This window comes from Hylobates moloch, unplaced genomic scaffold, assembly GCF_009828535.3.
Source record: "Hylobates moloch isolate HMO894 unplaced genomic scaffold, HMol_V3 SCAFFOLD_8, whole genome shotgun sequence".
NCBI classification, from domain to species: Eukaryota; Metazoa; Chordata; class Mammalia; order Primates; family Hylobatidae; genus Hylobates; species Hylobates moloch.
In genome coordinates, this window is record NW_026652283.1 from 26,922,069 (window position 1) to 26,942,015 (window position 19,947).

At 32.9% G+C, this 19,947-nt stretch overlaps 1 protein-coding gene across 17 annotated transcripts in view; it reads left to right on the top strand.

The window, feature by feature from the left end:
• The window catches only part of CCDC91 (coiled-coil domain containing 91), a 356,689-nt gene that overhangs the window by 100,129 nt on the left and 236,613 nt on the right, over positions 1 to 19,947 (top strand). For 8 of the 17 annotated variants that reach the window (XM_058442151.1, XM_032159919.2, XM_058442152.1 and 5 more), the window contains 3 exons: positions 16,813 to 16,970; positions 17,908 to 18,111; positions 18,826 to 18,930. In XM_058442151.1, coding sequence (XP_058298134.1) covers positions 16,813 to 16,970; positions 17,908 to 18,111; positions 18,826 to 18,930 — 467 coding nt within the window. Of the gene's footprint in view, positions 1 to 13,797; positions 14,000 to 15,787; positions 15,877 to 16,812; positions 16,971 to 17,907; positions 18,112 to 18,825; positions 18,931 to 19,947 lie in introns of those variants that run through there. The other 9 variants (XM_058442153.1, XM_032159925.2, XM_058442144.1 and 6 more) reach the window with 6 other exon arrangements.

A 19,947-nucleotide genomic window follows, 5' to 3' on the forward strand; every position in this document is an offset into this window, starting at 1 on the left:
ATATAGTAGTTCCGTTTTTAGCTCTTTAAGGAATTGCCACACAGCCTTTCCACAGTGGTGGAACTAATTTATACTCCCACCAACAGTGCATAAGTGTTTCTATTTCTCTGCAACCTAGCCAGCATCTATTTTTTTTTTTTTTTTTTACTTTTTAATAATAGCCATTATGACTGGTATGAAATAGTATCTTATTCTGGTTTTGATTTTCATTTCTCTAGTGATCAGTGATGTTCAGCTTTTTTTCATATGCTTATTGGCTGCATGTATGTCTTCTTTTAAAAAGTGTCTGTTCATGTCCTTTGCTCACTTTTTAATGGGGCTGTTTTTCTCTTGTAAATTTGTATAAGTTCCTTATAGATGTTGGATATCAGATCTTTGTCAGATACCTAGTTTGCATATATTTTCTCCCATTCTGTAGATTGTCTGTATACTGTATTAATACTTCCTTTTGCTGTGCAGAAGCCCTTTAGTTTAATTAGATCCCATTTGCCAATTCTTGCTTTTCTTGCAATTGCTTTTGGCATGTTTGTCATGAACACTTTGCCTGTTCCTGTGTCCAGAATGGTATTGTCTAGGTTGTCTTCCAGAGATTTTATAGTTTTGAGTTTTACATTTAAGTCTTTAATCCATTCTTATGTTAATTTTTGTATATAGTGTAAGGAAGGGGTCCAGTTTCAATCTTCAGCTTGTGGCTAACTAGTTATCCCAGCACTGTTTATTGAATAGGGAGTCCTTTCTCCATTGCTTGCTTCTCTCAGCTTTGTAAAAAATGTGATGTTGTAGGTGTCAGGCCTTAGTTCTGGGGTCTCTCTCCTGTTGCATCAGTCTGTGGATCTGTTTTTGTACCAATAGCATGCTGTTTTGGTTACTGTAGTCCTGTAGTACAATTTGAAGTCAGGTAGCATAATGCCTCCAGTTTTGTTTTCTTTGCTTAGGATTGCTTTGGCTATTTTTTGGTTCCATATGAATTTTCAAGTAGATTTTTCTAGTTCTATGAAGAATGTCATTGGTAGTTGAATAGCAATAGCGTTGAATGTATGAATTACTTTGGGCAATATGGCCATTTTAATGATATTGATTCTTTCTATCCATGAGTGTGGAATGCTTTTCCATTTATTTGTGTTATCTCTGATTTCTTTGAGCAGTGTTTTGTAGTTCTCATTGTAGAGGTCTTTCACCTTCTTGGTTAGCTATGTTCCTAGTTTTTATTTTATTCTTTTTGTGGCAATTGTGAATGAGGTTATGTTCCTAATTTTGCTCTCAGCTTGACTGTTGTTGGGTAATAGGAATGCTAGTGATTTTTGTATATTGATATTTTGTATCCCAAGACTTCACTGAAGTTACCAGCTTAAGGAGCTTTTGGGTGGACACATTGGGATTTTCTAGATATAGAGTCATGTTGTCTGCAAGCAGGAATAGTTTGACTTCCTTTATTTTTATTTGGATGTACTTTATTTCTTTCTCTTTCCTGATTGCTCTGTCCAGGACTTCCAATAATATGTTGAATAGGAGGGGTGAGAAAGAGCATCCTTGTCTTTTGCTGGATTTCAAGGGAAATGCTTTCAGCTTTTGTCCATTCATTATGATGTTGGCTGTGGGTTTGTCATGTGTCTCATTATTTTGAGGCATGTTCTTTCAATACCTAGTTTATTGAGAGTTTTTAACATGAAGAAATGTTGAATTTTATCAAAAGCCTTTTTTTGCATCTATTGAGACAATCATGTGGTTTTTGTCTTTAGTTCTGTATAGGCGATGAATCATATTTATTAATTTAGGAATGTTGAACCAACCTTGCATCCCGGGGATAAAGCCTCCTTGATTTTGGTTTTTGATGTGTTGCTGGATTTGGTTTGCCGGAAGTGTTTTTGCATTTGATGTTCATCAAGAATATTGGCATGACGTAATTATTTTTTTGTTGTGTGTCTGCCAGGTTTTGGTATCAGGGTGATGTTGACCTCATAGAATGGCTTAGGGTGAAGACCCTCTTCCTCAGTTTTTTGGAATAATTTCAGTAGGAATAGTACCAGTTGTTATCTGTACATCTGGTAGAATTCGGATGTGGATATGTCTAGTCCTGGGCATTTATTGGTTGGTAGGCTACTTATTGATTCAGTTTGGGAGCTTGTTATTGATCTGTTTAGGAATTTAATTTCTTGCTGGTTCAGTCTTGGGAGGGTGTATGTGTCCAGGAATTTATCCATTTCTTCTAGATTTTCTAGTTTGCATGCATGGGGGTATTCATAATATTCTCTGATGGTTCTTTATATTCCTGTGTGGTCAGTGATAATATCCCTTTTGTTGTTTCTAATTGTGTTTATTTGGATCATTACTTTTTTCTTCTTCATTTTTCTAGCTAGTGGTCTATTTTACCAATTTTTTCAAAAAACCAACTGCTGGATTCATTGATCTTTTGAATTTTTTTTGTCCCAGTTTCCTTGAGTTCAGCTCTGATTTTGGTTATTTCTTGTCTTCTGCTAGCTTGGTTTTCTAGTTCTCCTAATTGTGATGTTAGGTTGTTAAATTGAGATCTTTCTAACTTCTTTTTGTGGACATTTAGTGCTATAAATTTCCTTTTTAATACTGTCTAAGGCCGGGCGCGGTGGCTCACGCCTGTAATCCCAGCACTTTGGGAGGCGGAGACATGCGGATCATGAGGTCAGGAGATCGAGACCATCCTGGCTAACATGGTTTTGCTGAGATTCAGGAAGCTGTTGTGGATCATACCAGCATCAGACCACCAACCAATGACCATGGCCTTTTTTTGGTGCAGGTTTGGCTTTCGGAAGTACTTTGGAGCTTCTTTTCAGTCTACCTACTGAGCTGGTAGTTGCCAGTTGTCATATAAAATCCACTTTTTGTTGCATGTCACAATCTGATTGAGAAATGATTCATTGTTGTTGCATAGAATAGGAGAAGACAACACTTCAAAATGATGTTTTTTTTTGATTTTCGCTCAGCACATGAAGCACCCACTTATTGAGCTTTTTCACCTTTCTAGTTTGCTTCAAATGCTCAGTAACTGTAGAATGGTTGATGCTGAGTTCTTTGGCAACCTCTTGTGTAATTGTAAGAGGATCAGCCTTGATGATTGCTCTCAATTGGTTGTTGTCAACTTCCAGTGGCCAGCCACTGTGATCTTCATCTTCAAGGCTCTTGTCTCCTTTGCAAAACTTCTTGAACCACCAATGCACTGTACGTTCATTAGCAGTTCCTGGGCCAAATGCGTTGTTGATGTTGCGAGTTGTCTCTGCTGCTTTATGACCTATTTTGAACTAAAATAAGAAAATTGCTCACATTTGCTTTTTGTCTAACATCATTTCCATGGTCTAAAATAAACATAAAATAAACAGCAGGTAATATGTCATCAGCAAAAGAACATAAAGTGAGAAATGCCCATTAAAATGATGTATGACATAACCACATTAATTTAAGAATGTGTTCTAAAATCAAACAGCAAATTCCAACAATGCAAAAACTGCAGTTACTTGTGCAACAACCTAATACAAATGAAAATCTACCATTTTCAATTTATTTCACCTTTATGGCTGATTAACTTTAATGCATATAATAACAATAGAACTTTATTTAAACTATATGTTCCTTGTAAATTTGGGCATATAAAATTTCTTGGAGATCATTTAAGAGTTTAGGTGTCTAATAGCTGCTATTTCTTTTAACCTGCTTGAAAAGAGGAGATAATGACACCTAACATTGAGTTGAGAGTTATAGTCTTTAGTAGGCTCAAATTTTGCTTTTGAGTCCCTGTTATGGGTTGATGGCACATGTGTTTAGGTATCTAGCTCTAAGTATATGTTGGTGTGATGACTAAGTTTTTTTTTTTAATAAATAGTATTTTCACCATATTAATATAAAATAGGCTGGTCTTCTGCTGTTGAAACTATTATGATTATCAAATTTATAAAAGCCACAAGAATGTAGTATATAAATTGTCAGGTAGACGTACATTGCCTTTGTTAATACTTAAATAGAGTACTCTATTAGATAGTACCCAATGCTTCTCAAATTGTAGATGTAAACTTGGGCAAAGTACCCTTAAAACTCTAAAGGGAATAATTCTGTTTATATATAATAATACTTATTTTGTGTGTACTCTGGAAATTATTATGGGGTTGTTTATTTCATTTTAGGATGCTGAGTCAGCTTCTGGCAATTTGTAATCTGATAACTGTCAATAAGGTGCTAAAAGCCTTTTTCGTAGAGATTTCTATTTTATGATTTAAATAACAGGCAAAGAAAAGAAGAAGATTTTAATTTCAAAATGCACAGTGATTAAGTCAAAGATTATTAATATACATTATAAAAAGATTAACAGCAAGAGTGTCTTGGGCATATAGATAGAAAATAGTAAGAACAGTAGAAGCTCATTCAGAGAATAAGACATAAAATCTGCAACTGAGGAAAAACTAGCACATACAGAAGTAAGAGAACTGAAAATAATCTTTGTAGCTTAAATGAATGCAAATTGTGGCAAGCTTTATATTGAAGGTTCAAAGAAAGAGAAGAAAGAACAAATAATTGTGTTTCATTTTGCTAATATTCACATACTGTAACTAGATTTCCCATTATAATTAACTAGATGGGCAGAAGGGGACTTTAACGTAGTTTTGTTTTACTTCATTAAGTTTTGTTTTCTACTGGCAGTAGGATATAGTTAAGAGCTTATTTGAGGACTGTTGCTCTTATTTTCTTCTTTTAATTGGCATTGTTAAATCACTGTATATATGCTAGCTGGTAGTCATGTTTTGCTTTCTCTTTAGGCATTTAATGATAAAACATTAACTTCTGTTGTTGGTATCAATTTAAGTATATACTTTATTGAAAACATTAGTTTCTTAAAATTCTTTTTGAAGTTTTCGTCTCTCTGTCTCTTTTTTAACTTATCCTTTTCCTATTTGGTTCTCTGTATTGTTTCCTTGTCTGTATTTTTTTTTTTTTTATTCAAAGAGATGTGGTCTTGATCTGCCACCCAGGCTGGAGTACAGTGATGTGATCATAGTTCACTGCAGCCACGAACTCCTGGGCTCAAACCATCTTTCCACCTCAGCCCTCCCAGTAGCTGGGACACTGTACTCACCTCCTTGTCTGCAGTGGGCCTTGCTCCTTGCCTGTATTTTTCATGGTTTAACTACTAGAAAAATAACACACACACGCCCAAAATCTTAACATGATTTTAACTTGCATTTTTAGTACTTGTGGAGTGGAGAATATGAGCTTGAGCTTTAGAGTCAAACAGACATGAATTCTGATCGTGACTTGACAGTCTTCTAGTTTGTGAAATTTTGTACTTTACAATTAAACTCAGAATCTTAGATTCTTCGTTTTTGAAATGGTTGTTATAGAGAGGATGAAATAAGTTGACACACACAAAAAAATATTGCACAGCACCTAGACCAGAGTATGTACCAGGTCAATGACAGTTCTCTCCCCTTTTTTCATTTCACTTAACAGAAATTTGAGCTGTTCTTTTTGGTCATTGATATGCTTTGGCTCTGTGTCCCCACCCAAATCTCATCTGGAATTGTAATCCCCCCATGTCAAGGGAGGGCCCTAGTGGGAGGTGATTGGGTTATGGAGATGGTTTCCCTCGCATGCTGTTCTTGTGATAATGAGTTCTCACAAGATCTTCTGGTTTAAAAGTGTCGCCCTTTCCCTTCTCTGGCTCTCTTTCTCCTTCTGTCTTGCGAAAAAAGGGCCTGCTTCCCTTTTGCCTTCTGCTGTGATTGTAAGCTTCCTGAGGCATCCCCAGCCATGTGGAACTGAGTCAGTTAAACCTGCTTTCTCTCTCTCTATTTTTTTTTTTTTTTTTTTGAGATGGGATTTCACTCTTGTTGCCCAGGCTGGAGTGCAGTGGCACGATTTCGGCTCACTGCAACCTCTGCTTCTTGGGTTCAAGCGATTCTCTTGCCTCAGCCTCCCGAGTAGCTGGGATTACAGGCATGTGCCACTACACCTGGCTAATTTTTGTATTTTTAGTAGAGATGGGGTTTTGCCATGTTGGCCAGGCTGGTTTGGAACTCCTGACCTCAGGTGATCCGCCTGCTTCAGCCTCCCAAAGTGCTGGGATTACAGGTTTGAACTACTACGCCTGACCTAAACCTGCTTTCTTTATACATTACTCAGTCTCAGGTAGTATCTTTATAGCAGTGTGAGAATGAATTAATAGTCATGTAAAAAAAGATATTTTGAAATGAAAACTATTCATTGTCTACATTCAGCACAAGTTTCAGGGTTATCTGATTCTAGCCCTGTTCATTGTCTTTGAGTTATTTTATAATTACAGCTCTTCATATGTTATAGGAACTGATAGACATGAAATTCTGATTGACTCTGCACCTTTAGCAAAAAGCAGTTGCACCTCCATTTGCAATTTATTTCAATATTTGTTCATTCTCTATAAATTTGTTCTATTTTAAATGATTTTTCCTTTGAAGTGATTATAACATTTGCCTGGTTCCCTCATTGTATGAGTAGAATAAAATCTTTAATATATATCTACTTTATCTCTGTGAGTCAAGATTTTATCTTTTTTTTTGAAAATCATGTTTTTATATTTAAAATATTTCCAAGAAATGTCTAAATGAAATTTTTAAAATAAATTGATTTATTGAACACCTTTGATATACAGCACACTAATATTTTAATCATTTGCTATTTGGAGTGTTGCAATGGTGATGTCAAACTACAAGCAATGGCAAGTCGTTCCAAGACACTTAACAACTAAGTACTTTAGATAATAATTTATTTATTTTTTATTAATACCAGTGTGATATTCTCAGGGTAAAGTCTTCTAATGTAAAGGATTGCTCTGTATCGTACATTACATAGTGTCTTGAATATAGTACTACTCTATGATTGTATTTTGAATAAGTGATTAGATAAATGAGTCCAATAAAGAACACAGGCACTGTTTTCTTAAGTGTGTCATTATGTTCTAATGAGTTTAAAAAATTTCTTAAGGATCTAGTTTCTAGAGACTCAGGAGCCAAAAACTACCTCAGCAGGAACTTAACATTTTAAAATGATGTATTCAAAACGTATCGCTTTAGCTTAAGGTGTGATATAATTTTTTTCTTGCACTTCAGAAATTGCTTAGAATTTTGTTCACTCAGTGTGAGCAAGAGTTAAAAGAAGAAAGCCTTTTATTTTTAGATAGTAAATTTGGATAAAAGATACTATGATTTTGGAATATTCCTCCCATATTCTTCAAACTGTTTAGACTCCTTATGTAATTTTTTATTGTATTATACTTCATTAGTTTATTTCTACTTTCATTTATTTTTGGATGCTGTGGGGTTTTCTTGCTGTGATATTAAAGAAGCAGTGGGGAATGATTTTTTTTTAATTTTATTTTCAAATTTTTTATTTTTTAAATTTTCCCATTCAAAAAGTTATATTTATATTTATGTTTATATTATATAATTTTATGTTGACTATGCTAGCAAAAGATTACCAGGTCTCTTCCTCTGCATCTCTTTTAGAAATGGTAACAGTTTTTTTTGTCATTTGTGTAATTCCGAAATTTGATTATTGCAATTTGTAGTATACAGTGTTACCCAAACAGCCCTCTGGAACACTGTTATTCCTCAGAGAAGCGAGTAGAGGTGGAGTCTTTGTTTATAGTATGCCAGTAACTCTAGAAAATAATTAAAAATAACTAAAATGGTAGAAATTTTATCAATGATGTAATCATTTTATTAAGAAAGTGATCATTTCTGTTTCCTGTGTTCCTCCATCTTGGCCTTTTAAAAGCTATTATATATTTTTCCTTCAATTTCCAACCTAGATGTCTTAGATACATCCTAAAATCCATTATATTACATCTATATATCTATACATATAATATATAAGCATATACGTTATATATCAAGGGTTATTTCCTGTGAGGAACCCTCCTTGGATAGAAACAATGATTTTCTAAACACTGACTTTCACCATTTTCTGTAAATTTTAAAAGAAATGTGTACACTTAGTTTCAATTTTTTTTTAGTAACATCTTCATATTTAGATATGCGATTTGGATCCCCATAAGCACTTGCAAATTCTCTGTTTTTCATAACAGTGATTTCCCTACATGAGTGATTTTCAAAGGTGTCAGCAATGAGCATTGAATAGGAAGATGTGGATTCAACAACATAGACCTGAAAATACATTTGGGGATCAGAGGTGAGATGACAGTTTATGCAAGCAGATAGTCATCAGCCTCTAATGTACCTAAAAAATGAAAGAATGGGATAAAAATGTGGACCTGCATTGGATAATAGGGTGTTTGAATGAAAATTAAAGGTCAAAACTATTTTCTGAGTTACAAGTTATAAAAATCATTATTTTATTGGCATATTCCTCCTGAATTATTTTAATCATTAACAGAGATAAACAGATTTTTTTGGGGGGGGTATAGGTAAAAGTGCATGGCTATTTTTACTCATTTCTTATTTAGAATTAACAAGAGTTATTATGTTTATGTAAAATGAAACAGAAATGACCACAAACAGAATTACTGGGAAAAAAAATTGCATACTGTTTGGAAATTTGGTGCTCCTTCGCCTGTGTCATGTTTTGACATAGTTAGCTTTTTGTGCTTTAGAAGAGGTCTGTCAATGAAAAATGATATGTCCAAGTGACTTGCTAGTTACCCTTACAAAGTTAAAAATGAAGAACTGCCATTCATTGCACTTTTGTTTTGCTTTGTAGCTGTGAAGGAATATTGTGCTGACTTTGTATTCTCTAAATCTTAGAAAACCAAGGATTTCACATTTAAAATAAAGCAAATTGTATCTATACTCTGCTTAAGCATTAAAAGCAAGCAAACAAACAACATACCCAGAGAAACAAAATTTTATAGATTTCTCTTAAAACAATTTTGGCTGTGTTTTTGTGGAAGTAGGTGTTGTTGGGCATACCTGATTTCCTGCATTTAAAGATTTTGGGCATGAGGACTGACACTACACAATTTTTAATAGACCAAAGAATACTGTAAGCACTTTGAAACTTTAAAAATTCCACCTTGACTAAGTGAGAAGATAATTATATTTTACATACTAGAATTTGTAATTTAAAAATTATGTTTACAATTTCCCATTTATTAAGCACACACATTTAAAAAATGTATACCATCATTACTATAAAATAATACTTTGTGTCTATATACGTGGACAGTATTTACCAGGACAGATTTTCTTCTAAGGGTTGGATGTTACAGGGCAGTCATCTTAAATTAGTGAAGCTATGTGAATTGTAGCATAGCAAAAACTGTAGAGGTTTAACTGAAAAAAATCTAGTTCTCACTTAGAGGGAAATAATATGCTCTCTTTTCTTTCACAGATGCTATTCATTTGTTTTCTCATTTTATATTAAAAATTGGATTTGGATTATGAAACACTTAGTAAACATAGTATCAAATTCAACAACTTTCTGAAAATTCCTCTGATGCCTCATAAATTAATAGTGCCTATGAATTGTAAGCACTTTACATTCAACTTTCCATATGTCGTATTGGTCTGATTAGCAGCATGCCAGAAAGGCTTGCATCTCCAAATTTTGTGTTTATTGGTCTGTTGCTGATGGTTGAGTTCCCCCCCCCGCCCCCACAAAAGCTAGTTGGCCCCTATTAGTCTTTACTTTGAAGCTGGATCTTTTCCTATCCTATTAACTCAGAGCATGCTTTGACTGGGGGTTAATGTGACTCCTGGGGGTTGATTATTCCAATTAGGTAGGATATTGAAACAAAAGTCTTTAGAAGTATATTTTTAAGCAGGTATAGTTATTTTTTTATTTTTCTTTGTTATATTTAAAAATAACACACCTGAATCTGCTATTTAACTTAAGAACTAGAGTGTTAACCAATTTCATAATTTTTCTTCTACCCTATCCCTTTGCCTTTGTCAAAAAAAGACAAAAAATTATGTGTGTGTGTGTGTGTGTGTGTGTGTATATATATATATATATATGAACTTTGCTTATGTGCTTTATAAAAATGGGTTCATACTGTTCGAAATCTTCAGGATTTATATTTTTAAACCAAATTTTTGTCTCTAAGATCCAGTCTTGTTGTTTCATATATCTGTAGTTTCTTTATTTTCACTGCTAAATAAATGATTATGCCACAACTCAGGTACCCATTTTATGTCAGTGAGTATTTAGGTTGTTGCCACTTATTTGCTGTTATGAACAGTAACTGGTAGAAACATTCTGATATATATTTTTAGTGGTAGCAAGTCTTTCTTTATTTAGCAGTTTTGCCTAGGGAAGGATTTTGTGGAGACCAAGTTATTTTTCCTCTGATGAGTAATTCTTTAAATGTGTTGTTTCTTTTTTATTATATAATTTCCCCTTTGCTGTTTCCTCTTTACTTTTATTGTGACTTACAGAAAACCTTCAAGAAATGGACAAATAATTCCCATATATCCTTCCTTCATTTTCTTCAAAGGTTAACATTTTACCACATTTGCTTTATCATTTTCTTCCTTTTCCTTCTCATTTTTCTTATTCTCCTCAGTATTTATTTAGTGTTCTTTTTGTTCTTACACTGAGGGCATTCAATCAAAATACTATGTCCCAAAGTAACTTGGGTTAGTTCTTACCCCTCCCTCTCTCATACTGTGTTACATGATCAGGTTATTCATTTGCAAGTTCATTTGTTGTTCTTTGTATTCTGTTTTAGGATTTCTCATTCCCCTGCCTGTTGATTTCATTCTTCTTTTATTGAGTATGTGAAACATTAACATGGTGCCAAAAGTTGAGAACTGTATTAAAACCTGTATTCAGAGGAGAGCGATTTCTTGCCATTCATTTATTATCTTTCCATCTCATTCTTGCCTATCTTCCACTATCAGTCCTGTTTGTTTTTGGCTTTATCCTTCATACGTTTCCTTTACAGCAAATAAGTAGATGTATGTATCTTTGTCTTTTCATATATTTAAGGGCCTTTTGTATATTTTCATTTTGGTAAATCGTTCACATCTTTTGTTCATTGTATGGGTATTTTTTATTCCCTCAACCTTTTTTTTTCCCCCTAGGTTTTAAATGTTCTTTATTTATTAGGAATATTGGCCCTTATCTGTAATACATGTTATACATATTATTGTTTTCCCCAGGTTTTAAATGTTCTTTATTTATTAGGAAATATTATTGTTTTCCCCAGGTTTTAAATGTTCTTTATTTATTAGGAATATTGGCCCTTATCTGTGATACGTGTTATACATATTAGTTTTTTTTAACTTGTTAGTTGGTTTTTATATTTGTTTTGACAGAAAAAACATTTAATATATTCTATGGTGAAATTAGTCAGTCTTTCCTTGTGTTGTATCTATAATCTAGCCATAGTTAGAATGCCTTTTCTTATGTCTAAGGTGAAGAAGAACTCACTCATATTTTCTCGTAGAGTATATGATCTCATTATTAAACGGTTTAGATCCCTGATCCTCTTTGGAGTTTCTTTTGTGTATGATATGATATAAGAGTTTAATTTGATTTAACACATTTTTTCCAAACAACTAATCAATTGTTCTATCACTATTTATTAACAGGCCCATCTTTGACTCAGTGATTTGAAATGCTGCTTTTATCACATACTTGCTTCACACATACTTGGATCTATTTTGGACTTTCTGATGTGTTCTTCTGCCAAATAATATACCATCTTATTTATAGCGATTATATAACATAATTTAATACAGCAAATTTTGATAAATAGTAGTATGTTTTAATATAGTTTAATTTAGTATATTTTAATAAGAGGGAATGGTATTCCCCACATAGCTTTTCTCTTTTAGTGTTGTTCTGTTCTTTCAGGCTCACTTTTTTAATGTGACATTTAATGCCCATTTATCTAACTTCATTATAAAAAACTTACTGGGATTGTATTAAGCCTATACATTAATTAAGAGAGGACTGGGATTATAATATTTAGATGTTCTATCCTATTACAAGAGATATCTTTACCTTTGTTTAGGTCTACGTCTTTCAGGAGTGTTTTAAAGTTTTCCTCACATTTCTTGCTAAATTTATTCTTAAGTACTGTATCGTGTCTTTGTTGCAGTGAAAAGTAGTTATTTTCTCTACCATTACATTCTTTAAATGGTTATTGTTTTTACATATGAATTATGTTGGTTTCTGCTGGTCAAGTTTATATCCTGCTACTCTTCTCAATGCTTTTATTATTAGAATTAATTTTATATGTATTCTCATGATGGAAGCATGAAATTGTTCTCACCTTTTTTCTATTTTTATGGTGCTATTTCATTTCTCTTGTTGAATTGCATTGATTTGTGCCTTTAGTACAATGTTTAAAGATATAAAGTTAGTAGCATCCTTTTCTTATTCCTCATCTTTACGGAAACACCTTTAATCTTTTCCCATTAGTTAAGTTGCTGCCTTTAGGGCTGAGGTTTATATATTTTATTATCTTAAGAAAATGTCCATCAGTTTCTATTTTTGATTGTTTTTAACTGAAATGGGTGTTCAGCTTTATCACAGTCATTTCCAGAGTCTGGAGATAATCACATAATTTTTCTTTTTAATTCTGTTAATATGGAGTATTAATGAATTCTGTAATAGGTAACCAGTCTTGCATTCCTGGAGTAAGTTCTATTGGTTCATTACATATCATTTAATATGGTGCTGGATTCATTTTGTTAATATTTTATTTAGAACTTATACTTCATTATAAGTGATACTCTAATCTGAAAATCTTGAATTTTTCTAATTTTTAATGTCTTTATAAGGTGTTACTATTAATGTTATGTTAATTGTAGTAATGTTAATGAAGTTTTCCTTCATTTTCAGTGTTCTCAATTTTAGAATATTGGGTTTATATAATGTTTGAATTTTTGGTAGAAATCCTCTTGAAATAATCTGAGCCTAGTGCTTTCTTTGTTGGGTAGTTGCCTATTTTTCACAAGAAAATTTATTTTCAAAAGTTGAAAAAAATATTTTATCAGATCAACTTTTAGAAACTACAGTTCTTTAGGAATTTTTTCATTTTTCTAAATGCTTTGATTTACTTAGAAATCTTTAGAAGAGCCTTATTACTTACTATTTTTTTCTGTTTTAAAAGCTATATTCTCCTTGTCATTTAATTTTGTATATTTGAGTTCTTTCTCTTTTATTGTTAGTTACTATTTTGTTTAATTTTCATTTGAAATTCAGGATTTTGATTAGTTATATGTACCCTTTTTCCTATTAATCTACTTCAATGAATGCAGTATCTTTATTATTTTCCTTATTCTACTTTTTAAATTTTCTTGTTTCCTTTTTAGTCTGAGCTCGGAATTTAATTCATTGTTTTTTGATTGAAGTGTTCAGGGCTATGAAGTTTTCTTTCTAATCACTGCTTTAAATGTATCCCATATATTATTATGCAATGGTTTGTCACTATTTCTTAGAAATCTTGTAGTATCTTAACAGATAATAGAAAATTAGAATTATATTGTACTTGGGTGAATAATGGGATAGGTGTGAAAAGATTTCTGGAAAAGCTTGTTTTGAATGTTGCCAACTTATAACTTCAATGACAACTTCCATTTACTGAATGTTTACCATGTACCTGTCACTGAGCTAGGTGGTTGGTATGCATTATCTCATTTAAGCTGTATAACATCATTTTGAGCTACCTATTATTTCCCCATTTTCACAAGAGCAAACTTTGGCTTAGAAGAGTTATTGTAATTTGCCTAAGGCTACATAATGCATAAATTGTTAATGTTTAAATTTGAATCCATTTCTTATGGCTTTTACCTAGACAATAATATTGTGAGGTCACAGAGGTACTGAACAAATGGGGCAGAGTCAGGGAATGTTAGTAGTACGGTGTGACTGGAGTGAAGTTAGCACTTAGTGGTATCATTTCTGGCTTGAGCAAATGGTTTTTTGATGTATTATTAACTGAGATGGAAAACATGAAGCAAAGCAGGTTTATTTAAGATGATGGGCAAGTTTGGTATACCTGTTGGACAACTGAATGAAACTATCTGGTAGTAAGGTGAGTATATAGATCTAGATTTCTGCAGAGTGATTTATATCAGAGATGTATTGGGTATCATTAGCTTAGAGGTGGTAATTTGAAGAATGGGTTTTGAAAGTGGTAATCCGGAATATTCAGTGCAGTGAGAAGATCAGAAGAGATATGAAATAATGAAACTTGTGGTTTATTGGAGAAAGAGCCTGCAAAGGAATCAAGGAAATGGTAGTCAAAATGTTAGGTATAAATATAGGAGATCATGTGTAACAAGCACCAAAGGAGGAGTTTTAAGAAAAATGGAGGGTCATTATCATGTTCTCTGGAGAACTAAAGAAAGATAAGATCAGAAGTGTTTATTTGATTTAATAGTATCTGATATGACAAGTATTATCTTAAATAGCAGATCCAGTGGAGTGGTGAAGATTGGGTCGAGGAAGAAGAAAATGGAGACTAGGGTTATGAACTGTTCAAGAACTTTGGTTATGAAGAGAAAGGGTCATAGTACGGTACTAGCTAGTATGCGATTCAGGGTACCTTCATTCCCTCTCTCTGCTGTCCTGCTTCAACCTCTCCCTTTCATCTCTTTCTTTTTCTCTTTTCTTTCTTACTCGCTCCCACTCTTCCTGTTTTCTACCCACGTTCCCTCCTTTCTCCCTAATATGATACACTTGAACATTTAATGTTACAGGATGAGAATTTAACTTGGGACAGCATGACATCTTATCTTACACCTATAAATATGAGTAACATAAATAATAAATATTAAAATAGGTGTTGGATCAGAATGAAACTGTTAATAGTTTCTTGAATACAGGATCACAGCCACATATATACCTTTAAATAAACATACTTGCTCAATAAATTTTAATAATATCATTAAAATAATAAAATGTCAACACTGTACTAAATGCTTTACATGTTTTCCACATTTCAACCTTATCAGCGAAATCTCTGCCCATTTTATAGGTGAGGAAACTGAAGCACAGAGAAGTTAAGTAACTTGTCCATTGTTCTATACCTGGTGTGGCAGTGTGGTTCTAGAGTCTATGCTCTTAATCACAAGGCTGTATTCCTTCTCATTCCACTGTACTAGTTATTTTCATGTCTTTAAAAATTCATTAGTAATATTTTTGTTGTAAATTACGATACAGAATTAGAAGTGGGAATATTTTGACGTTTTGAAGAACTCTCACTATTCTGCTTGTATAGAATAGTGAAGATTAGAAAAAAAATAATTTTTGAAGTAGGGATACCAAGTACAAACATCAATTAAAATTTCACTTTTCTGTATTTGAGTTAAAGAATTGAAACGCCTGGCCAGGCGTGGTGGCTCACACCTGTAATCCTAGCACTTTGAGAGGCCTAGGCGGGCGGATCATGAGGTCAGGAGATTGAGACTATCCTGGCCAACATGGCGAAACTCCATCTCTACTAAAAATACAAAAATTAGCTGAGCATGGTGGCGAGTGCCTGTAATCCTAGCTACTCGGGAGGCTAAGGAGGAGAATTGCTTGAACCCAGGAGGTGGAGATTGCAATGAGCCGAGATCACGCCATTGTACTCCAGCCTGGGTGAGGGGGTGAGACTCCGTCTCAAAAAAAAAAAAATAAAAGAAATGCCTATGGGTGAAGCTAGACTATATTAATTATATAGTATGGCACATAATATCTCAAAAATGCAATATTGCTAAAAATGCAATATTGTTACATAATAAAAGTGTGTATAATTGAATTCTTAGAATATCAGTCACAAATTGATGTATTTGTTATTTTGTTTATATCTAATGGCCTTATAAATGTCTTTCTTCAGGGAAACATGCAGTTTTCATTGTGAGCTGCCTTCCAGAGTTTATGGTAGAACTTCACTGACGTTGCTACTGATGCCAATGTGGAATAAAGGTCTTTATAGTTTAGAAAGTTAAAATGTATAAATGAGCTGCACCAAAAAGTGACTCACTTTCCTTAAATTTTAAAATACATAATATACACTTATTTGAATTTTTAGAAAGAACATTGGAAAATCAAGTAACATATGTATGACATGTTTATCTTGCTTGTATCTGTACTTTTGTCCTATGTCATACTTGATATTTGAATTTCCTTTCAGGACCTTTATATTTGAGCTCTAATCACAATCTGTTTTTTTAAAGCTAATTGAAAAAGAAAAGAAAAGTTATTATTTTTCTGTATGGACAATTCAGCAAACATAAACTGACTTTATTTTAGCATGAAATATCTTTTGTTTGTCACAAAAGAGACTTTAATGCAGTTATTGTTGGATTAGTTGTTTCAAAGTAATTGTTCTTTTCCCTTATTTTATTGTAATAAATATTAATTGGTTGACTTGCCTACCGAGTCATAAAGCCATTGAGTACATGGGTGCATCTGTATTGCTCACTGCTGTCTCTTCAGTCCCTAATGCCTGTGACTGGCACTGGTAGGCACTCTAGTGCTTTTTAAAAAATTAAATGGATTTTTCTGAATGAAATGTATGAATATATAATATATTTTATATATATATATATATGAGTATTTTCTCTATGTTAGAAATGTACTTCTTATGGCACTGTGTTAGTATGTAAACACTAAGACTTTATAAAACTATTTTGTTTGCCTGGATCTTACATGGAAATGTCATGTTAAATTAAAAACACTAGTTTTAGCTTTCACAGCTTGGACCCTGAGGAATAGTCATAGAATCCTGATTTTTCATTCTCATTGCTTTTACTTTCCTTACTTTTTTCTTTTACTGTATTTCAGCTCTCTTTCTTCCCTTCAACCTGTTCCCTCTCTGTTTTCTCTTTAATAATCCTTTTTGTTGTTGTTTTTCTTTAGTATCTGGAGTCCATCTTTCACCATCTTCTCCTGAGATTGTACTGGACCATGACCACTCTTCTGCCATTGGCTGCCTCTCTTCTGATGCCATTATTTCGTCACCAGAGGATACACATGCAGAGAATAGCATTGTGAGTCAAACTATTCCTAAAGCACAGGTAAAGACAAGCACATTTTTAAAGGAGGTTTGCATATTTAAAAAATTGCCTGCTAATTTAATTGATCTTTTTAAATTTCTTTTTTAGCCTATTTATCTAAAAGAAGTATTTCTGCAATAGATATTCTAATTTTGAGGCTAATACTTAGAATTCAAAAAAACTAGATAATATGTTTGTTTCGTGGCACAATTGCAAAGTATTTAAGTAGCCTTAGTTACCAAAGTATGATTTGAGTATCTCATTTATTAAAATTTACTTGGCTTTGCATTTCAAATCTTGAACTTGAAAAGGGAAAATAATACAAAGAAGATTAAGTATTTCTCTTTTCAGCAAATCTTACTGCACATTTTCAAGTATTTGAGAAACTATTTCAATTTTAGAGTAAAAACCAAAAATATAGCAGTTATAAGGTTTATTCATTCAAATATTTTTTAAAGCAAGAATTTATGCTAGCTGCTGGAGTTAGTCCCAATTTCTAAAGTGCTGTACACAATTTTGAGTCACCTGTTAATTTTGCGAGACAGTGGTGATCAATAGAGGTCATTGATAAATTTCAGAGTTTGATTTACAGTTTAAAATATAAACAAATTTCTAGGTTTGTGTGTAAATTTAAGAATTGTTAACAACCAGATATGTCTATCCTTATTCATACATTTTCAAGCATAGGGAAAGGTTTTAAGTCTTTTAGTGCATTGGTAGCAAAATAATGAATACTTTAGATTTCAAAATTAAGAGGAAGTTTTGTTTCTTACAGCAAAGATTGGGTTGTTGTAAAAGTTTGAGGTCTTCTCTTGATTTACTTAAAGGGTGAAATAATTTCAGAACCTTTTCAACAACTTAATTTCCAAATGTGGTTTCTAGTGCCCTTTGGATGTTTTCATTATTGGTGTAGTGTAAACTTTCCTCTCTTGTGTATTTTTTTTTTAATGTGGTTTAGATTCAGCAATCAACACACACTCATCTGGATATCTCACTTTTTCCATTGGGTTTAACCGATGAAAAAAGTAATGGAACAATTGCCCTTGTGGATGATTCTGAGGAGCTTGAAGCCAGTGTATCTAACATACAGCTTCAGCAAAAAATTTCAAGTCTGGAGATTAAACTCAAAGTATCTGAAGAAGAAAAACAGAGAATTAAACAGGTATATTTACATTTGCCTAAGAAATGTTTGAATTGCAAATATTAGAAATTTGATATAATCTCAAACTCTGATTAAAAACTCATCAGAGGAAGAAGATACTTTTCTCCCTTGGCTGTAGGTTTAAAGCAGTCATGAGCTTATCACTTGGAAAAGCCTTTGATAAGAAATATATTTTACATATGTACTTTTAAAGATATGAACATCGTTTACTAGTTTTTTTCTAACTGTTGCTTTCTTTTTTGGTTCATTTTTATTTACTTTGAAAGCAGGTAGTATTGTGTTTCTTATGAAGAGGTGAAATTTTGCAACATCAACTTTTCCCTATGGGAAGTTAGGAATCACGGGATATTTGACAAGAGTACTTAGGCATACAGCCATTTTAGTAAGCTCTTTACTTATGCTTTCTTCCCTGTGAATATATCTATCAAAAGAGCTTAGCAAATTTATAGAAAGTGTATGTAGAGGTAGATTATGTTGATGAAATTAGTTGAGATGCTCATATTCATTTGTTGGAATGAGTAAATGTTATGTCCATGTTTGATATTGGCCTAGAAATTAGAGTGAAGCATACGATTTATAATATCGTTAGATTTTAAGCCATACTTCTCATGGATTCTTTCTCTGACAAATGTTTTCTGACATATTCATTGAAAAAACTAATTATACTTTATGCCATTAAATATTACAAAGCTTGTATTTGGATTTTTATTTTAGGATGTGGAATCATTGATGGAAAAGCATAATGTCTTAGAAAAAGGCTTTCTAAAAGAAAAAGAGCAAGAGGCCATTTCTTTTCAAGATAGATACAAAGAACTTCAGGTAAGGCGATTGAACTTAAGATTTAAAATGTAAGCCTTTTGATGAAGCATGTGATATAATTTCAAAAAGTGCATAATGAATATCTTATGAATGAAGAATCAGATACTTGCTTAAATATATAAAACTAACCAACATGGGTTAAATTAATGGGAAGACACCCATTTTGAAAAATATGAGTCTGTGAGCAAGCAGCCTTGAGGATTAGTAGTTTGAAGCTCAAACAATTTGGTAAGAAATATTCTGTTTCTGATGGATACATTTTGGGAACTGTTGATTCTAATTTTTGTTATAATAATTACATTTGAATTACATTTAGAATCCTGTAATCCAGAACTGAGATACTTAACTTTTTTAAATAAATTGTCTCCTTTTCTCCTTCCTAAATTTTCTTATTTATTTCTTCTACAGTCTAACCTAACACAGTAAATGGCAACTCCATCTTTCTAATTGCTAAGACTAAAACTTACTCCTTCCTTTTTGTACTTACTCAATGTCTGTTTCTTTAGCAGGATTTGTTGGCTGTACCTTCAGAATATCCAGGTTTCAACCATTTATCATCGTGGTCACCGCTATCAACATATTGTATATTATCATTATTTCTCCCTTGGATTACTAAAGTATATTCTAACTAGTCTTTTGCTTTTGTCACTGCCCACACACCATTGCAGCCACTGTGATCTGATTGAAACTTAAAGCTGGTCATGTCATTATTCTGTTCTAAAACCTTCGGTGGCTTCTTATCTTTCCCACACTAAGAGCCAAGTCCTTAAACAGGTTTTCAAGGCTCTGTGTTCCCTTATGTCCCTTCTTCCTCTGTTTTCCTTGCCTCTTTTTCCTCAGTCATTTTTCTTTTTCCTAATGTCCAGAGTACTCAGATTCCCTCAGATACCTGCGTCGTTTTCTTCATAGCCTTCAAGTCTCTGTTCAAGTATTACCTTATCAGATAAGCCTTTCCAGACAATGCTGACATCTTCTCCATCCACCTTATCATAGTCTGCTTTATTTTTATTCCTAGCA